Genomic DNA, 17,121 nt, shown 5'->3' with positions numbered 1-17,121 from the left:
TTTGAGGCATAGATTCGATCAGGTGATCAATGAAACTTTGTGGAATCGCTGCCCAGGCCTTTTGGATTTGTTCAAACAGTTGATCCTTATTACAAACACCTTCACAATTAATTCTGCGGTTGACGATCTCCCACAAGTTTTCGATAACGTTGAGATCCAGAGATTGAGGCAGCCAATCCACCATCGATAGGTGGTTGTCTTGAAACTACTGCTTGAATACTTTTGCAGTGTGTTTCGGATCGTTGTCTTGCTGAAAAACCCATTTTATTGGCATATTCCATTCAGCATGAGGTAACATAACATCTTTCACAATATTTTTATACATGAAATGGTCCATTATTCCATTGTTTCGATGTATTGGACCTAGACCGTTAGCAAAAAAACACCCCCAGTCCATTACATTGCCTCCACCATGCTTCACCGTCTTATGGTAGTAACGTAAATCGAGGCATTTTCCGGCCGGTCGACGTACACGGCAAATGCCATCGCTCCCAATGTTGAACTTCGATTCATCACTGAACAGGACAGTTTGCCGTTTCTGCACATTCCAGTCAATATCAGATGTAGCCGACAGAAGTCTTTTCTTCTGGTTTTTTAGTGAAATCAGCGGTTTCATTGCAGGGCGTTGAGAAAACAATCCAGCTTCAACAGCACGTCGTCTGATTGTTCGGTTCAATACAGGCAGCTCTAATTGCTTTTGTATCTCGACTGATGATATCCAGGGATCCTTCTTGACGGATCTGATGATCATAGAATCCTCTCTAGAAGTGGTGGAATGCGGTCTTCCACCTTTGTTATCTGCTGTCAACTTCCCAGTAGAACGATATTTGGAACATAGTCTTGATACGGTCCATTTTTTCACGCGATATTTATCACAAATACTTTTTTGTGACATTCCACTTACGTAATCACCTTTAATTTTCTTTCTTAGTTCCAATCCAAGACTGTTGGGAGCCATTTTTGCACTTGAAGTCATAAAAATAATAAAAATAAATAATCATGCTTCTCAAGGCTTACCGTGTTACATTTACCTTATGATGATACAATAATGCTCTGTGGAACACAACATCTTGGTTGGATGTGGACTGTATTGATGTAATGAAACACTTGTTGTATTTCACTTCTTGTATTGATGTTCTTCAATAAAACACTTTGATAAAACTTGCTTCGATAAACTGTCTTGATAATACTGACTGATTGACTTCCATATACTGACTGAATAACATGTCGATTTACATGTCTCTTATATAGTAAAATGAACCTGAGTGAACCTGTTCTGGAAGATTCTAGATGCTTCTTTTCGATGCTTCTGGATGCTCCTGAATGTTTCTGGATATTTCTGGATGCTACCAGATGCTTCTTCTGGAAACTTCTCGAAGCTTCTGCATGCTTCTGGAAACTTCTGAATACTTTCTTTAATTGTTAAAAAACTTCCGTGACGTTGACACAGACCAGACTTAAGAAAATGAAACAAACCAAAAAGTTGCACTTGTTTTGTCCGCTGCAAAATGGCACTTGTCAACGAAATTCTGCCTGTGTGTTGTCACCTGTCAGCTGATTGCTCAAATCATGGCATGCTATGACTTCAGACTCCTGAACTGTTTGCTGTGGTAGTTTAGTTTGTTTCGTTTTTAAGATATGTAAAATTAGGAATACTTTTTAGCATTGTTCGATGCTGGTTGCAAATGTATGTATATATATATATATATATATATATATATATATATATAAATACATATATATATATGTTCATATTTTTATTCAAATATCTTATTTCCATTGTGCTTTCCAATCAAACTGGCATTTTTTCCCTTGATTCCAATAAGTTTATTAGAAATTTATGAAGCTTTTTATAGCCATATCTAATTTCTGATGTCTTTGTGAATATTTCAACAATTCTTTTCACATTTTGACTATGACAAAGAACTTTTCGGAATATCTAATGAACTGCCATTGGCTTTCAAAATGCCTTTATTTGAAAAGACGTTCAGAAAAAGTAGTGAATTATCTTCCTCAATGTCCTAATTTACTAATTCACTGTAATCACTGGCTCCAAGATTTAGTGTTACAGTTAGTTTAAAATGTCTATAGTGTTCATTAATTTTTTTGGAACTGAGTATCCTTTGTATGGCTGCAGCTCTATCTTCTTTTCATTCATTATTTACCATTGCCAATAATATTTTCTCAGTGTTGACAAAATATGAGTTTTTTTTTAAACTTGCTCCATTACCACCTTGTATTTTACATTAATAACTAAATTTCTTATTAATTGCGCAAGATATCATAAATTTTGAGCGCCATCATTTACGACCATCCTGGTGCCATCGCATTGCATAATAATTGTAACCAAGTTAATTATTTTTTCAAAAAGGAAATTACTGCTAAATTAGTTAAATCTTCTGATATTTTTTTTACCAATATCTCTGTTAAATGATATATATATCAGTATTTTAAATAATATATCATTCATGGCTAGTAACCTACATTGTACATAGCTAATAACAATTGCAGTACCCTTTTGTTGTAAATAGCTAGTAAAGCGTGCCTATTTAACTATTCAATAAAAGCTAAGTCTAAATTATCATAAAACCTAATTTCCTTAGATTGAGGCCTGGTTACTACTTTTCATGTTGGTTACTAGTTATAATTTTTTTATATTCATAAAAAACCAGTAAAACTGAGACTTTTTTTAGTTGATAGAAAAACAAAGATTAAATAAATTGAAAATGTTCTTTTCAATTTATTTTTTAACTATAATATACTTTCAAAGCAAAAGGATCACTACAGTATAATTTTCTTATATTCTTCTTCTTTCTTTTTAAATGGTTTTAAAATTTTACAACACAAAACTTGAAAAACAAGGCTGATGTGCAGAGAAATAAGTTGCATGTGGGACTATTAGAGATATAGTGGATTTCACTTTTTGCTTACAAAATAAAATATTCTACCACAACAGCAGAAATGATAATTGAAAATAATTTTTTTTTTTTTAAAAAAAAATCAAAAATAAGAAAAATATTCAAATAAAAAACTAATAAAAAAGTTGAGACATAACTTGATAAGTTGAGACTCACCCTTAAATGTTGAACAGCACTAGGTGAAAAACCAAATTCAGTAATTTTTTTTGTTATTTCTTCTAACTTTGCTTTCTCTGCAGCACAATTTAGCACATGTGATTTAGGAACCATTTCTAAGACCTCCTTAACTATAAACTTCCAGCTACGAATACGCATATATTCATCAAAAGAAAATTCAATAGATAAATTACCATCAACATGAACCTGAAAATAAAAAAATAAAAAAAAGTTAATGCACAAATATCTCAATGCTTTTGCATCAATGTTAAAACATATCATTAAATTTACCCTTCATAAAAGCATTAGTTATCATTTTTCACTGTGGTAATATATTCTATATTTAAATTTAAAATATCAACTTTAGTCCAGACACTAATCAGACAAATAAGAATATATAACTTATTAACTTTAAAGAATATATATAAAGTATGTAAATAACCAATATAAATTAAATAGTTGTCAACCAAACAAACATATAAAATATCTTGATCTTTTTATTATTATTAAAAAGTTGAAAATATTTATGTCAAATATATATTTTTTCTAAAGCCAATTCTTTAATAACACCCCCCCCCCCTAAAAAAAAAAAAGTATATATGTATCTACTTAAGTGTATATAGACATACATTTCCCCACTTCTTTTCTAACTTAAATTATACTGTTTTTCTGGAAAAAAAGAAAAAGAAAAAAAAAAAAGAGCGATTACTGTCCCAACCCAAATCCTTAGTTGATGGCACTTTAACCTAGATAGTCAATGTATGTACAGATATCTACAAATAATTAGTCCTCACAGCTAATTATTTCAGCACAACATCATATTGCCTAGCTTTACACATACAATATATATTATCTCCTTAATTTAAATACAAAAAAGACATTTCTTGACTATTTTTCAGTATGCAATAGAAACCTCAATTTAATTTATTAATTTTTAATGTAATTTATATTTTAACCTTACTAAATTTCCTAGTTTTAACTGTTACATCATGATTATAATGCTTTTTGTTTCAAAATAAGTCATATAAACTAAGTTGTTTAAGAATTAAAATGGTCAATATATATATATATATATATATATATATATATATATATATATATATATATATATATATATATATATATATATATATATATATAAACAAGCCTGGACAGGAGTAAATGAGTGCATGAGTGGTAAATCATCTAACTAAAATGGACTTGGCAGGCGACCCAGGTGATAAGCACTTTGGATGACTATTTTGATATTTAGATAAAAAAGTTCTTAGATAAAACAAAATTAAATACATTTTAGTAACAATTTTTCAAGTTCTACAGTGTTACGTTCATATCTTATATACACCGGACAAACAATCTTCAGCAACTATTGCTTTTCTGATATTTATTCAAGCATCGAACGTTGCATTTAGTCAAATTTTTTAAACTCTATTTTAATATACATTTAGATTGCTTTTTTATTGTAACAATTTATTATTTTATAATTATTCTTTGGTGTTGTGTTTCTTTTTTTTATTATATTTAAAAAGTATATTTGTTACACTACATTTTTTGTGAAACATCTTTTTCTAATTTTAAAAGTTTAATTTTTGCACCAACATTGTTCTAAGCAAGAGAGCAAGTAATTATAAGAAAAAATTTGTAATTAAAACTTCGAAGAATGAGTTTGATACTTATAAACTATTTTTGATTGACTAGTTGGGTACCTAACTATTATTAATAACTCATGAGTAATGATATTATAATCTAGCATTTATGCACATAATGGTATTGTGTGCATTATAAACATGCACATAATACCGTTATGGAAACTTTTTTCCAGCTATTTGTAATTCTGGAGCTAAAAACAAAGAAAACTTTTATCCTATGAAAAACATCTCCACAAGGTACAAAAAAAAAGTTATTCAAAAATATGTCAAGCTGAGCCTCAAAAAAACCATTCTTTTATTAAGATTTTAGAAAACATAAATATTTTAAACTAAAATATATTTACAATAAAATATTTTGTTAAACGAATTTGAACAAAATTTTTCCCAGCAACAATATAAATAACATATTTATCACAAAATAATATTTTTAAAATCACTACGAAAATATGCTTTTTTTGAGATCCATGTTGATATACTTTTAAATAATTTTTTTTTTGACAATATTAGTAACTTTACCCCAAATGTAAAGGATTTAAACTATCTTTAATTATCTATAACTTGGCACAAGAGAAGAAAAAGGATTACAAATTTGAAATCAAAATGAGAAATGCCAAAACCTTTTTTTTTAAACCTGTGTAATAGGGTGGAGCGATTTTCATAGCAAAAAAAAAAAAGTTTTAAAACCAATATTACTGAGACACGAATCAATGTCTATTAATCATAAGATAAAAGTAAAAAAATATTTTTTGATTTTGATGAGATCTTGAGGGTCCTCTTTGGAATTTAAATTCTTGACAGGTCCTAATATTTTTGAATTTTATTTTTTCTAAACCATATCAACCTTGGACTCAAAAAAAAAAAAACAGAAAAAAATGCTTGTTTCATAAATAATAATTTTATTAAAAAAATTTTTTAGTGAAAAAAATACTTGCAAAAATATACCTTAAAACCCGCGTTTTGTTGAGGACGGGGGTTGTTAATGAAAAAAACAACTCTACTTTTTTAATTTTAATTTTTTAATAAAAACAAATATTATTTTCAAAATCAGCATATTATTTTGCTTCTTTTAAGTATCAAGTTGATATAGTTTAGATAAAAAAAATTTAAACAATATTAGGACCAAATCAAAAATTTAGAATCCAAAGAGGAACCTCAAGAACTCATCTAAACTAAAAAAAAAAAGAGTAAGGTTCTTTTTTCACCAAAAGATATTGATTTGCTGCTCAGGCAAATCAAATTTCAAAAATTTTCAAAATCGATCTACCCTACTGTGTAATAATTCAAGTAATGAAAAGATATAAGTTAACAAAGTAATGTTTTAATTCTTCTATTTTTATTGAAAACAAAATTTTGACTTTTTATAACTTGGTTAATCAAAACATACAGTTCACAATCAAAATTCAAAAGGTACAATAAAGAGTTTAATTTTCTGGATATTGCAATCTGGAAAAATCAAATTGGGAAACGCTTAAAATTTTTAGAAAAGTGGCTATAACAAAAACTCAAATTATCTAACCAATTGCACGCAATAACCTTGAAACAAAAAAAGAAAGAAAATTTTTTCGTACCAGCAGAAACACTGACAGAATCTTATTCAAAACCAATACAGATTATTAAAATAATAAAACAATACAGATTATCAAAAAACATTCGTTCAGAAATATTCACAAATATTTTGTGATAGTGTCAAAAATCTAAGTCCTTAATCTAAAATCTCACTCATCCATGCCACCTAATTTAATTTATGGTTTAATTTTTTTTTTAGTGAACAACACAAATAATTTGCCACAAATCAGTTAAAAAGAAATTTCTTATGACAATTTTTCTTGAAAATGGATATAAAAAAGAAATGAGTTATTAAAATAACACAAAACTTTTAAACAAACTATTAGACTATTAGACTAAAAACTTGTGCAAAAATTGGAACCAAAGCAATCTTTACAATCTTATTCTGACTTCAATTTTTGTTCCATGCCCAATAAATGCTTAGGTGAAATAGGCCGTTCCATGTATATGCGGAATAAATGCTTAGATGAGAAAGGCAGTTTAATATAAAAACAAGAATAAAGCAGCATCAGTACTCAATTTGAAAAAAATGACTTGAGATTGACTAAACATTGCAAAGTTTGTAAATAAGGTATTGATTAGAAAAGAGCTAAAGTAACTTTTATAAAAGAGCTATTCTCAAATCTCTTGAACTATAAAATTTTTAAAGGATGCAGGTTAGTATTTCAAAACAACTCAATGGAAAGATTTGCTTGCGCATATGAAAAAAACCCAACTAAATTTAAAAAAATCTAGAAACCTGCCTAAAGTAAAAAACTCAAAATCAAGCTAAAACATAGCTTGTCATTGTATTGCAATGACCTTTAACAACTTACATTGAAAAATGGATCCAACAATTAGTATTTGAAATATTTCTATTTTATTAGTGGAAAAATTTTAATAAAAATAAAAATATTACTTTGTCAACTTGATATTTTTCATTTACAGGCCCATAGCAATCAGGAGAAAAGGAAGGGTGGGGGCAGCAGGGGCATTTGCCCCCCCCCCAAATAATTTTGAAGAACAGACTGAAAAATGATTAAAAAAAGAAGGTCCTTAAAAATATTTCGGGGTAGTACTGCCCCCCCCCCCAATATAAATTTTGTTCCTACGGGCCTGATTTAAATATAATGTATTATAGATAACCTTTTAAGGACAATAACAACAAAAAAGTGAGCAATCCTTCAGACACTATCAAAATTGTAATATTGACATTTAACTTTATTTAAAATCATTTTTTTAAAATATAAAAACTAATACATTAAAAAAATTTCATTCAGATTGTAATGGAGGTTTGCAAATTATTAAAAGTAATCAGTTTCTATTTAAATGTTTCAATGGTTTCTCTTAAAACACTTTTTATGAAAGTTCATGAAACTATAGCAACTGACACATTCAACTAAAGTATTACATTTTGGTTAGCTACAATTATTACTCCTTTATTATTATGAGGAAAGTGATGTTTACAAGAAACAAACTATTAAATTTAAAATTCCATATAACAATAAGCTAAGTTATAAACGAAAGAAGTTTTAATAATCAGCAAATAAATTTTCAATCAATATTAGATGGTTACTAATTTCAACCAAGCTTAAAAAACATACCCATTAAACTCTTTAAAATTTATTCACTATTTTTTCTTATTTTTTAATTATGTATATCTGTAGAGATTCTTTAATTAGTCTAACAATGTTGTAAAGCATTGGGCTATAGGTGGATTGAGTACCAACTCTTAACAGATTGTGTTCATGGTAGTTATTTTAAAAATATAAAGACAAATTTAAATAAACCATAAGAGAAAAATAGTTAAAAATTTAGAAATTTAAAATAACTAAAAGTAAATTAAAAACTTAAAACTTATTTCAAAAGATAGTTATATATAACATAAACAAACTTGTATATATTCTAAAATCTGCATTAACAGCATTAAGCAAGCAATATTTATATAAAAGAATTTTATTATTAATTGAACTTTAATAAAAATCATATTGAATTAGCTTTGAATTATCATTAATTACTTGTGTAATTATATTTTTCATTATTATTGTATTTCATAGGTTCTATTTCATTTCTTAATTTATTATTAACATTTATACTTTGTATTTTATTATAGCACAAACATTAATCAAAAGAAATACAATCATAAAAAAATATAATTAGAATACCTTTGTAGCATTTGGCTTTGAGTAACTAACAATCATTGATGACTGTTTACATTCCAGTGTTACACTTGAACTTAACAGATTCTCTTTAGTTTCCAAAACCATAAAAAAAATTTTGGCTACTCCTCCATCAAACAAACTTCGAAAAAAACGTGGTATAAGTCGTCGATGAATTGCTAAAGTAAAAAAATTTTTAGATGAATATAATACTATATAATATTAACTTACATATAGAATTAAAATACATATAGAATAATATATATATATATATATATATTAATATGATTAAAATTTAACATAAACACATGATTTAAACTTAATAAACTTTTATGTTAATTTAATTTATTCTTTGAAAAAAAATTTTTTTTGTTAAAAGAAAAATCCTGTATAAATCTTTTAAATCTCAGGGCTTTCAATCCCAATCAACTTTAAATTCAGCTGAATCCATAGCAGGAATCTTCAAATTATTAACCAATACTATTTAAATAGTTTCAACAGTTTTTGATATGAAAAAATTTAACAATCTCGCTTTGCAGAATTACAATCCTTAATTGTGCTTTGATGTGTTTTCTTCTTGGCGTTTCTTCTTTTTTCAAATCTGCTTTAAAGAATGAAAGTCTTTGCGAAATGCTTGACAGCATAACGTCCCCGCAATATTTTTAAGGCACAAGGTAAATTTTTTAACAACCTAAAGTTATCCATGCCCTCAAAAAATGTCATACACATCAAAGTCATACAAAAAGTTGACCTCAAACCATAAAAAAAACTTATGGTTTAGGTCTAAACCTCCCCGACAGCGAAAAAGATGATAACCAGTCTTATTCAGTGTTGGTGGCAAAAAAATGGTCTAGTAAAAGTAGAACATAACGTGTACAGTCAGGGGCTATTATGGGAAAAAAATTTGGACGGTTGTACCCCTCGTTCTGACAAACTTTAGTTTAGAAAATTGGTGTTTTTTTTGCAAAAAAACAAAACAATATTTGCAATAAAAACGTAAAAAATGAAAAAAAAAAAAAAGAAAAGAAAAAAAAGTCTTCAATTTTAATTTGGGCTGCCTAATTTGGGCAACCTTAATATGGTCAATGCTATCGAAAACAGTATATATATAATAGCCCCTGACAGTCTAATAAAGTTTCTTGACCACCTTCACACATGTAACACATGTCATTTACCAAACAAAAAGTTGCTTCAAACATGTCATTTATCAACGAAGAGGTTAAAAATGTTATTTAACACTCTTATGAGGTATCAAAGTGACTCACTTGTGTATAATCTTTTAAATGGTGTGTGAATAAGACATGAATAAGTGTTTTAAATAGGCCAAAAAAGTTACATACAACAAAGCTTAGTTAACAAAAAGCTTATAGCCAGCCTTAAAGTTTTAACTCAATATTCATTATAGTTAATTTCTTTATACTTACTGTATTTCCTCACATGACTCTTTTCTTTAAAATGGACTGTAAGAGTTGACATATCTTCAAAAAATTCATTGATAAGTTCATCCCACCATAGCTGTTCAACTTTCTGAAGAAAAAAAAAGAAGACAATGATTCAAGTGTTTGCTCTTCATTACAAATTCATTAATTTGTAACAGATTTCTTAAAAAAATTAAATCATTTTGGGATTCATATAAAGAAAAAAAAAAAAAAACTTTACATTTTTTAAGAATTATTTTCATCAATTATTTAGTGCTCACTTTTTTTATGTTAAAAAATTTTAAAACGTATTACAATACTAATAAGAAGATTTAGCAGTGATTAAAACGCTAGCTTCAAAATAAAAAAACAAAGTTCAAAGCTTGCTCTGACCATCTGTCCATAAAAAATATCAGTAAGCTTCCTTAATAAATGCTTTTTTGTGGTGCTGTGACAAAACCATTAGGTGTTCTTAGAGCACTTTAATAACAAATAAGTAAAAAAATTTTTTTTATCTGATTTAGTAGAAAAGTAATAAAAAACCTGAACAACTTTTTATACAGGGTGCATCAGCTATTTGAGAACATATTTTAATTTTTTATAAATGATAAAAAGTCAAACAAAAAATATTTTTAATCAAAATCAATTATATAAATAATAGAAGATAAACTATTGTTTAATAATTTCATTCAATAAAATCCCCTCTACTTCAATAACAGCTTCAATTCAAGACCTAAACCGACTGCAAGTGAAATGCAACCGACTGAAATGGCCCTTACCTATGTTGTTTATTACTCGAACAAGGGATTCTTTCAAACAATCTTTGGTGTTATGGGGATGTTTATTAACATCTCTCTCAATGACGCTCCACATATAATAATCCAATGGATTCAGGTCTGGAGAGTTTGGAGGCCACACGTTTGGAATGATGTGATCATAAAAATGGCCCGCCAACCATTTCTGAGTGTTTTGAACCTTATGTGCTGGTGCAGAGTCTTGTTGAAAAATGTAGGGCCTTCCATTTCTTACTCTATTGATCCAAGGCTTAACAACAGTACCTAAGACTTCAATGTAAGCAGCAGTAGTGACTCTTAGTCCTTGCGGAAAGAAGTGTGGTGGCATCATATGTCCTTCGTACCATAACAGTTGCAGGAAATTTTGTGTGCATGACTGTTGGAACTTTGCAAGGGTCATCACACAGCCCTCTGTCAATTCTTCTGCTTTTTGATCTTGATCAAAATTTTTCTTATCTGAAAAAAACCAAAGCATGCCTTGCTCAGCAGGATGTTTCAGTTAGTTTAACAGTCTCTTGGACCTTATTAACAATTCGCTTGGTGGGCTCCGACATAAACTGACCTCTCCTCATCACATAAGACTAGTAGCAAAGATTTTCATGAGCAATCCTTTGAATTATAGCTTCTGAAACACCCAGGTCTTTTGCCACGGACCTCATTGACATTTGGGGGCTCTCGCCAACGATATTATGAAATTGATGAATAAATTCAGGTGTTCTAGTCGTGTCTGACCGTTACTCATGCTTTTTATGTTTAGCAGCTTGATTGCAATCACCATCATTTTCTTCTAAATCCTTGCAAACTTTAGGAAAAAAAGATTAGGCGACTTTAAGAAATTGTGCAATTTGTAAATCGCTATGCTCTGCCTTTAATGCTACAATTACAGCATGTCTTTTTATTTCTTGTGTTAGTTTATCATCTGCAAAAAAAAATAAAAAAAATAATGAAACATAAAGAAATGATGATATTACGCGATGTTCTCAAATACCTGACACACCCTGTATTATTTCAATTTTTATTGATGTTTGATTTAATCAAATGATTTTTTAAAATATAAAAAAATAAAAGTAAGATTAATAAAAGTAAAACTAAAAAAAACTAAAAAAAAATTACATAAACAAAGGCCTATTTAATTATAAACTACTTTTTTTTAACTACAAACTAAACTTTTACTTACTAAACAAAATCTGGTGGATCAAGTTAACTAAATAAAAAGATATAATATGTAAAGGACATACGCTCAAAGCGTGGAGTAAGCAAATAGTACATATTAATATATAGATGCATATGCACTAATAAAAAAATAATTCTTAGTTAATGCTTGTTGTTTTTTTAAAAAACTTATCAATAAAAAAAAAAAGATCAGATTCTTTTAAAATCAAGTTATGTCTGGAATGAAAAGATGTCAAGTGTATAAAGGAGGAGAGAAGGAGGATGTGATAAAGGTACATAAGCTTATACTGTAAGTTTATACAGGTTGTATAATTGACAAATTTGCTAATGATGTGCCATATTTGTGACCAGCATATATTGCTATTCAATCTTAGATAGCAGCACTCTTACTATACTCATGACACAGGGCTTGCGATGAAGAAAATCGTCTAGCGTGTTATATCGTGCTCGTAAAATTAGAATATGTTTTCATTGAGCGTGATTATGTGCGCTCGAAATAACGTCAGCGAGCGCGATCATGAAAATTGCCGAAGGCGATGCTCATAAAAAGCTTTTTATTTTTTTATGTCTTTTTTTATTTGTTACATAATTCTTTTGTCAAAAAATGTTTGAATTAGTATCACACTCATGAAACTACTTCAACGAAGTAGATTTTTATACTTCCAAACTTCTTGTATACTGTCAGATCGCGATTTTATTTTTAAATATTTATGTTATAAAAAAATAATATCAAACAAAAACGCAACTTCTTATTGATTTACTATTGAAGTATAATTTTGTGACTTAGTTTTGATTCGTTGTTTTGATATATTTTTTAAATTACGTTTTTTTTATCTTAAAAAAATAACACAAGAATAATTTGAAATAATAATAAATTAGAATAATAACTTTCTATTTAATAAATGTTGACGCCACTACTTTGTTTCCTTTTCGAATGCGATTGCGAACATACTAAACAGAATCGTTTTAAATTTGAGTTAAAATAAATAATAATTAATAAAAAAACCTATACTATAAACAAAAAGTAATTTTAAAAATTACTCTATTATTAATATTTATTTTTATTATAAATGATGTGTGGAATATTACAAACAATAAATCAAATAAATCTTACTTGATATTTTCACAAGATTAAAAATACTCTGGAGTTTCAATTTTCTTATAGCGGTTTTCTAATTTTCTATTCTTAGTTTATTTGCGCATTTTTGTATTCACATTGTGTTTCCACGTGCACATTCCATAATTGAAATTAGTGACTATTAACGACTTCAAACTGCTCATTCATTACGTTAGTGCAAATAATATATAATAAAATAAAATAAAAAATATTTTTTAAATATTTTATGAAAATAAAAAAATAATCCCGAGCTATTGGACGAGCGTTATTTTATACGCTCGTTATAAGCTGAACGAGCGTTGTTTATCGCGCCTAGAATGTTTGAAAATACCGTTTACGGGCGCGTTTTACGAGCGGAGCGCGATCGCGCTTGCTTCATCACAAGCCCTGTGACATGTTGTGTAGTTTGTACTTGTTTTAATTGAAAACTTCAAGCTTTACATTTGTATCCCAGAAAGTCAGATAAAAAACCAATTTTTGTTGTTGCAAGTGAAGGCTCCATTAATTTTAGAGTTAGCAGGGACGATTTCGCCTAATGGTCATTCTCAATGAAACATAATTAAATGTATCTGGAAAAACAATTGACAGGGATATAAAAAATATTTTTTGCTAAAACTGCAGAAACTCTGGTTGAAGTATAATTAAAAATAGTAACTAATAATTAGTTTATGCTGAATATATTGAACTTTTTTAAGTACCACCAATACCAAAGCACGTGGGATGCAAATAATGGAAGATTAAGTCAAAATTTTTTTAACAATTAAATTTAAGCGTGATGTTTCAAGTTGCTGTAACCTTGGTAATGTTTATGGAAAAACTACTTTTGTAAATATTTTTTCACAGATTTAGTGCTCATAACTCAGATGCCCTCAGTATGCTGCTGAGGGAATTTTTATTCCTAACTCAAAGGTCAAAAGCACAAAACTTTTAATAAACTGTGAAGAAAAGAATGATGATAAAAATGATATTATTATTGTCATTTCTATCATCATTGATTTAGTAACAAATAATATTATCGAATCCAATGTTGTTCAAAAAATATTCAGATGAATAAAATTGATTTGACTTAAACTTAACTATAACTTATAACTGGTTTATCAAATTCCAATCTAAGTTCAAATACAAAAAAATAATTGAATAGATTAAAAATAGTCTATTCAAAAAATAAGCTATAGTTATAGTCTATTCAAAAAATTGAATAGACTATAATTGGTTTATCGAATTCTAATCTAAGTTCAAATACAAAAAAATAATTGACAGTCTTTACTTAAATAAGTCTTTTTGCAAAAATGTCATGTGAGAAAAAGTCCTCTTTCTCACGTGAGAAAAAGTGCTATATAAAAATTCAAATTAGAATTCAAATCATAAGTTTAAATTAACTTTCAAAGGTTAGAAAAATAGAATAAAGTATATAATCATGAGAAATCTATTAAGTTTTGAAAACTTTTGTTTTTCCAGACTGCTGTGAACCATTGATTTGAAATTAAAGGTCAGAAATGCAATGCAACCATTAGTTATTGAGTTTTAAAGTAAAATATATAGGCATGTTTAAAAACGCCTAAAGGCATATTTTGGAACAAACATTAGGGTATATCATAGTTGAGCCAAAAATTAAATTTTCAGAATTTTGACTAGGACGCTTGGATTCCTATGTATTTGGGTACGGAGAATTCAAATATAATAATATTTTTGCAAAATATTGATGTCTAGCTACCGGGAAACTAGTTTTAAAATTAGCTTTTCTTAAAAAAAAAAATAGTCTTTTATTACTAAAGCTTAATTTTTAATTGTTTTTAGTCAATTAATAATAAAAATTAAAATAATATTAGGTAAAAAATAAACCATTTGTTATAAAACACATAATTATCATTTAGCTTCCAGGATTCTTGAGCCAGAATGCACGGCTAGGGCTTCCGCCCCCCTCCCTTTTATCAATATTAGATAGTTTTATTATGATTATAAGATCAAGATATATTACAATTAGTATATATATATTTATACACGCACTGGTAGGAGGTAGAGTAGGTAGAGTAGGAGCAAGGGGCTTAGTTGCAAAAGCCCTCTCCCCTTACACTTACTCAAAATACTAATTCAAGTTATTAATCTGGCAGGCCTTAATTTTTGTTTTAGCTCCCCAAAATTCTTATAAAACCAACATCAAAACCAAGTATTTATTTAACATTTAATGTTATGCACAACAAAGTATAAATAAAAATCAAAAATACTAAATTAGTAATTAAATAAATTACTTAAAGTCTTTTCTTGATTTAAACAAAGGCATTAGTTCACGATTTCGCAATTGAGTTCTTATAAAACCATCTCTTTTATCCCAACCATAGACTGACTGAGCTGCTTCTGTGACTAATTTGACTGCTCTCTTGCAACTTTGGGTATGTAATGAGTATAGAGGTAGCTGCAGGGGAGAAACTATCAATGCATTGAGTTGGACTAACGACATATTTGCAGTGAAAATTGGTTCAGTGATGACCTCTTTTTCCCAGTCGATAAGTTCTTTGATGTCACAAGCATCAAGGTTTATTGTTTGCAGAACTTTAAATGGTCTAACATCAGTTGAGCCAAGTTCACTTCCCGCCCTAACTGCCAATATTATGTCGACAGCAAATAACCTTTGTTCTGAGTTATCAGAACAGAGAAGTGAGACAAGTATATTCTCAGGATGAGTCCACCAAGATTCACTTTTGAGATAAAGTTTAGATGCTTCTTTAATCCTATCATCTTGCTTCTGCCAAATTTGAAACAGCTTTAAAAGATGACAAGAACCATATTTAATGTCATGCTAAACTTTAATCTCAAAGAACATTGGAAAATAAACATGAGTCACCCAAGTTGCAAGCAGTCTTAAGATCTCTGCATTATCAGGTTCAAGATCATGTTAACTCATATAGAGAAGCAGACATCTCATGCCACAAGTAAGCCATTGACTGTGAGACAATCTACCACATTTAAGAGCTGCTACTTCAGGATCGAGCTTTCCTTTCAATATTGCATTTAAATACTTCCATGCGACTAAACTGTCAGTGCTCATTTGCTTTAAGAAATCTTCACTTATAGTAACAAGAGGCTCCAGAAGTGGAATTGGTGTAAATTTAGTAATTCTTTCAAGATTATCTACTTTGGAAAACAGTTTACCTACTGCTCCACTCCATCCTTTATCTGAAGAAGTTGGTCCATCAAGTTTTTCCATAATATGACGGAATGGAAGCTCATTAATGTGAAGCCAGCAAAAATATCTAAAAAGTTTTCGATTGAGAAGTTCTTCCACAAAATGAAGCATTCCACCTTTCCATCCAGACATTTCATTTGTAGTATCACTGCCAATTAGTTGGAGATTAAGATCTTTACCTCTTTCCATTAACCAGTCGAATAATCCAATAGCGCATTGCTTGGCTGGTTTAGATATTTCTAACTTTTTTTGTATATGGTTTTGGTGTATAATGAGTAAGTTAGCGACCTCTAGGCTTTTCTGTCACAGTTATATGATTTTCTTTGATAATTTGTTTTCTGAAGGTGCCTGTGGTTTTATCATGGATAAAAACTTAAGTTTTATCTTTTCTACCATCAACAAAAATTCCAGTAATTATATTTCTTTCACAGTCGAAATTTTCTTCTACTCTGGAATACTTCATAGCAGACTCTTTGGCACGAAAAACTTTCATACAATCACATAAGATTTTTTTTATCTTCAACAAGTTTCTCTGCCTTCATAATATCTTTCAGTAGACCATTAATGATAGCGGCAGTAGCAGTCGATGATACACCAAATCTGATAGAGGCAACGGCAGCATTACTGATATCAAGGTAGTTTTGTTTGACATAACTCTCTTGATTTTCAATTGTCAAGTCCTCTTCGCTATCACTGACTTTTCCGTTATCACTGACTATCACATCATTGGCCTTTTTTTTAATTTCTATTGTAACACCCGTACTTTCATCATCAAATCTAACATCGGTTGGATAAATAGAGACTGATGATTCTAACTTATACTTTGAAGCTTCTTCGCGTTGTCGCGTGAGTCTTGCTTAATCAGTTGACTTGCGTAAGCATTTTAGCCTAAGTTTGGCAGTCTCTTTAAGATCAAGACTAAATTCTTGCATGCATGAAACACTGCCTTGTTTTTCTCGCTGGGTTTTTATCCAAATAAGTTCTTTTTTAGGAATTCTTAAATTTAAGTCA

At 28.9% G+C, this 17,121-nt stretch overlaps 1 protein-coding gene across 2 annotated transcripts in view; it reads right to left on the bottom strand.

Annotated features, from left to right (window-relative positions):
• The window catches only part of LOC136071813 (LIM domain-binding protein 2-like), a 44,624-nt gene that overhangs the window by 9,026 nt on the left and 18,477 nt on the right, over positions 1 to 17,121 (bottom strand). Inside the window, exons 2-5 of one of the 2 annotated variants that reach the window (XM_065797218.1) lie at positions 11,814 to 11,840; positions 9,849 to 9,951; positions 8,431 to 8,603; positions 3,075 to 3,281 (exon numbers count right to left, since the gene is read on the bottom strand). In XM_065797218.1, coding sequence (XP_065653290.1) covers positions 3,075 to 3,281; positions 8,431 to 8,603; positions 9,849 to 9,900 — 432 coding nt within the window. In that variant the 5' untranslated portion in view covers positions 9,901 to 9,951; positions 11,814 to 11,840. The remainder of the gene's footprint in view (positions 1 to 3,074; positions 3,282 to 8,430; positions 8,604 to 9,848; positions 9,952 to 11,813; positions 11,841 to 17,121) is intronic. The other variant, XM_065797217.1, reaches the window with a different exon arrangement.

The sequence above is a fragment of the Hydra vulgaris genome, chromosome 05 (genome assembly GCF_038396675.1).
Source record: "Hydra vulgaris chromosome 05, alternate assembly HydraT2T_AEP".
NCBI lineage: Eukaryota > Metazoa > Cnidaria > Hydrozoa > Anthoathecata > Hydridae > Hydra > Hydra vulgaris.
Note: the sequence above shows the minus strand (reverse complement) of the source record. Positions and strands in the feature narration are given on the sequence as shown.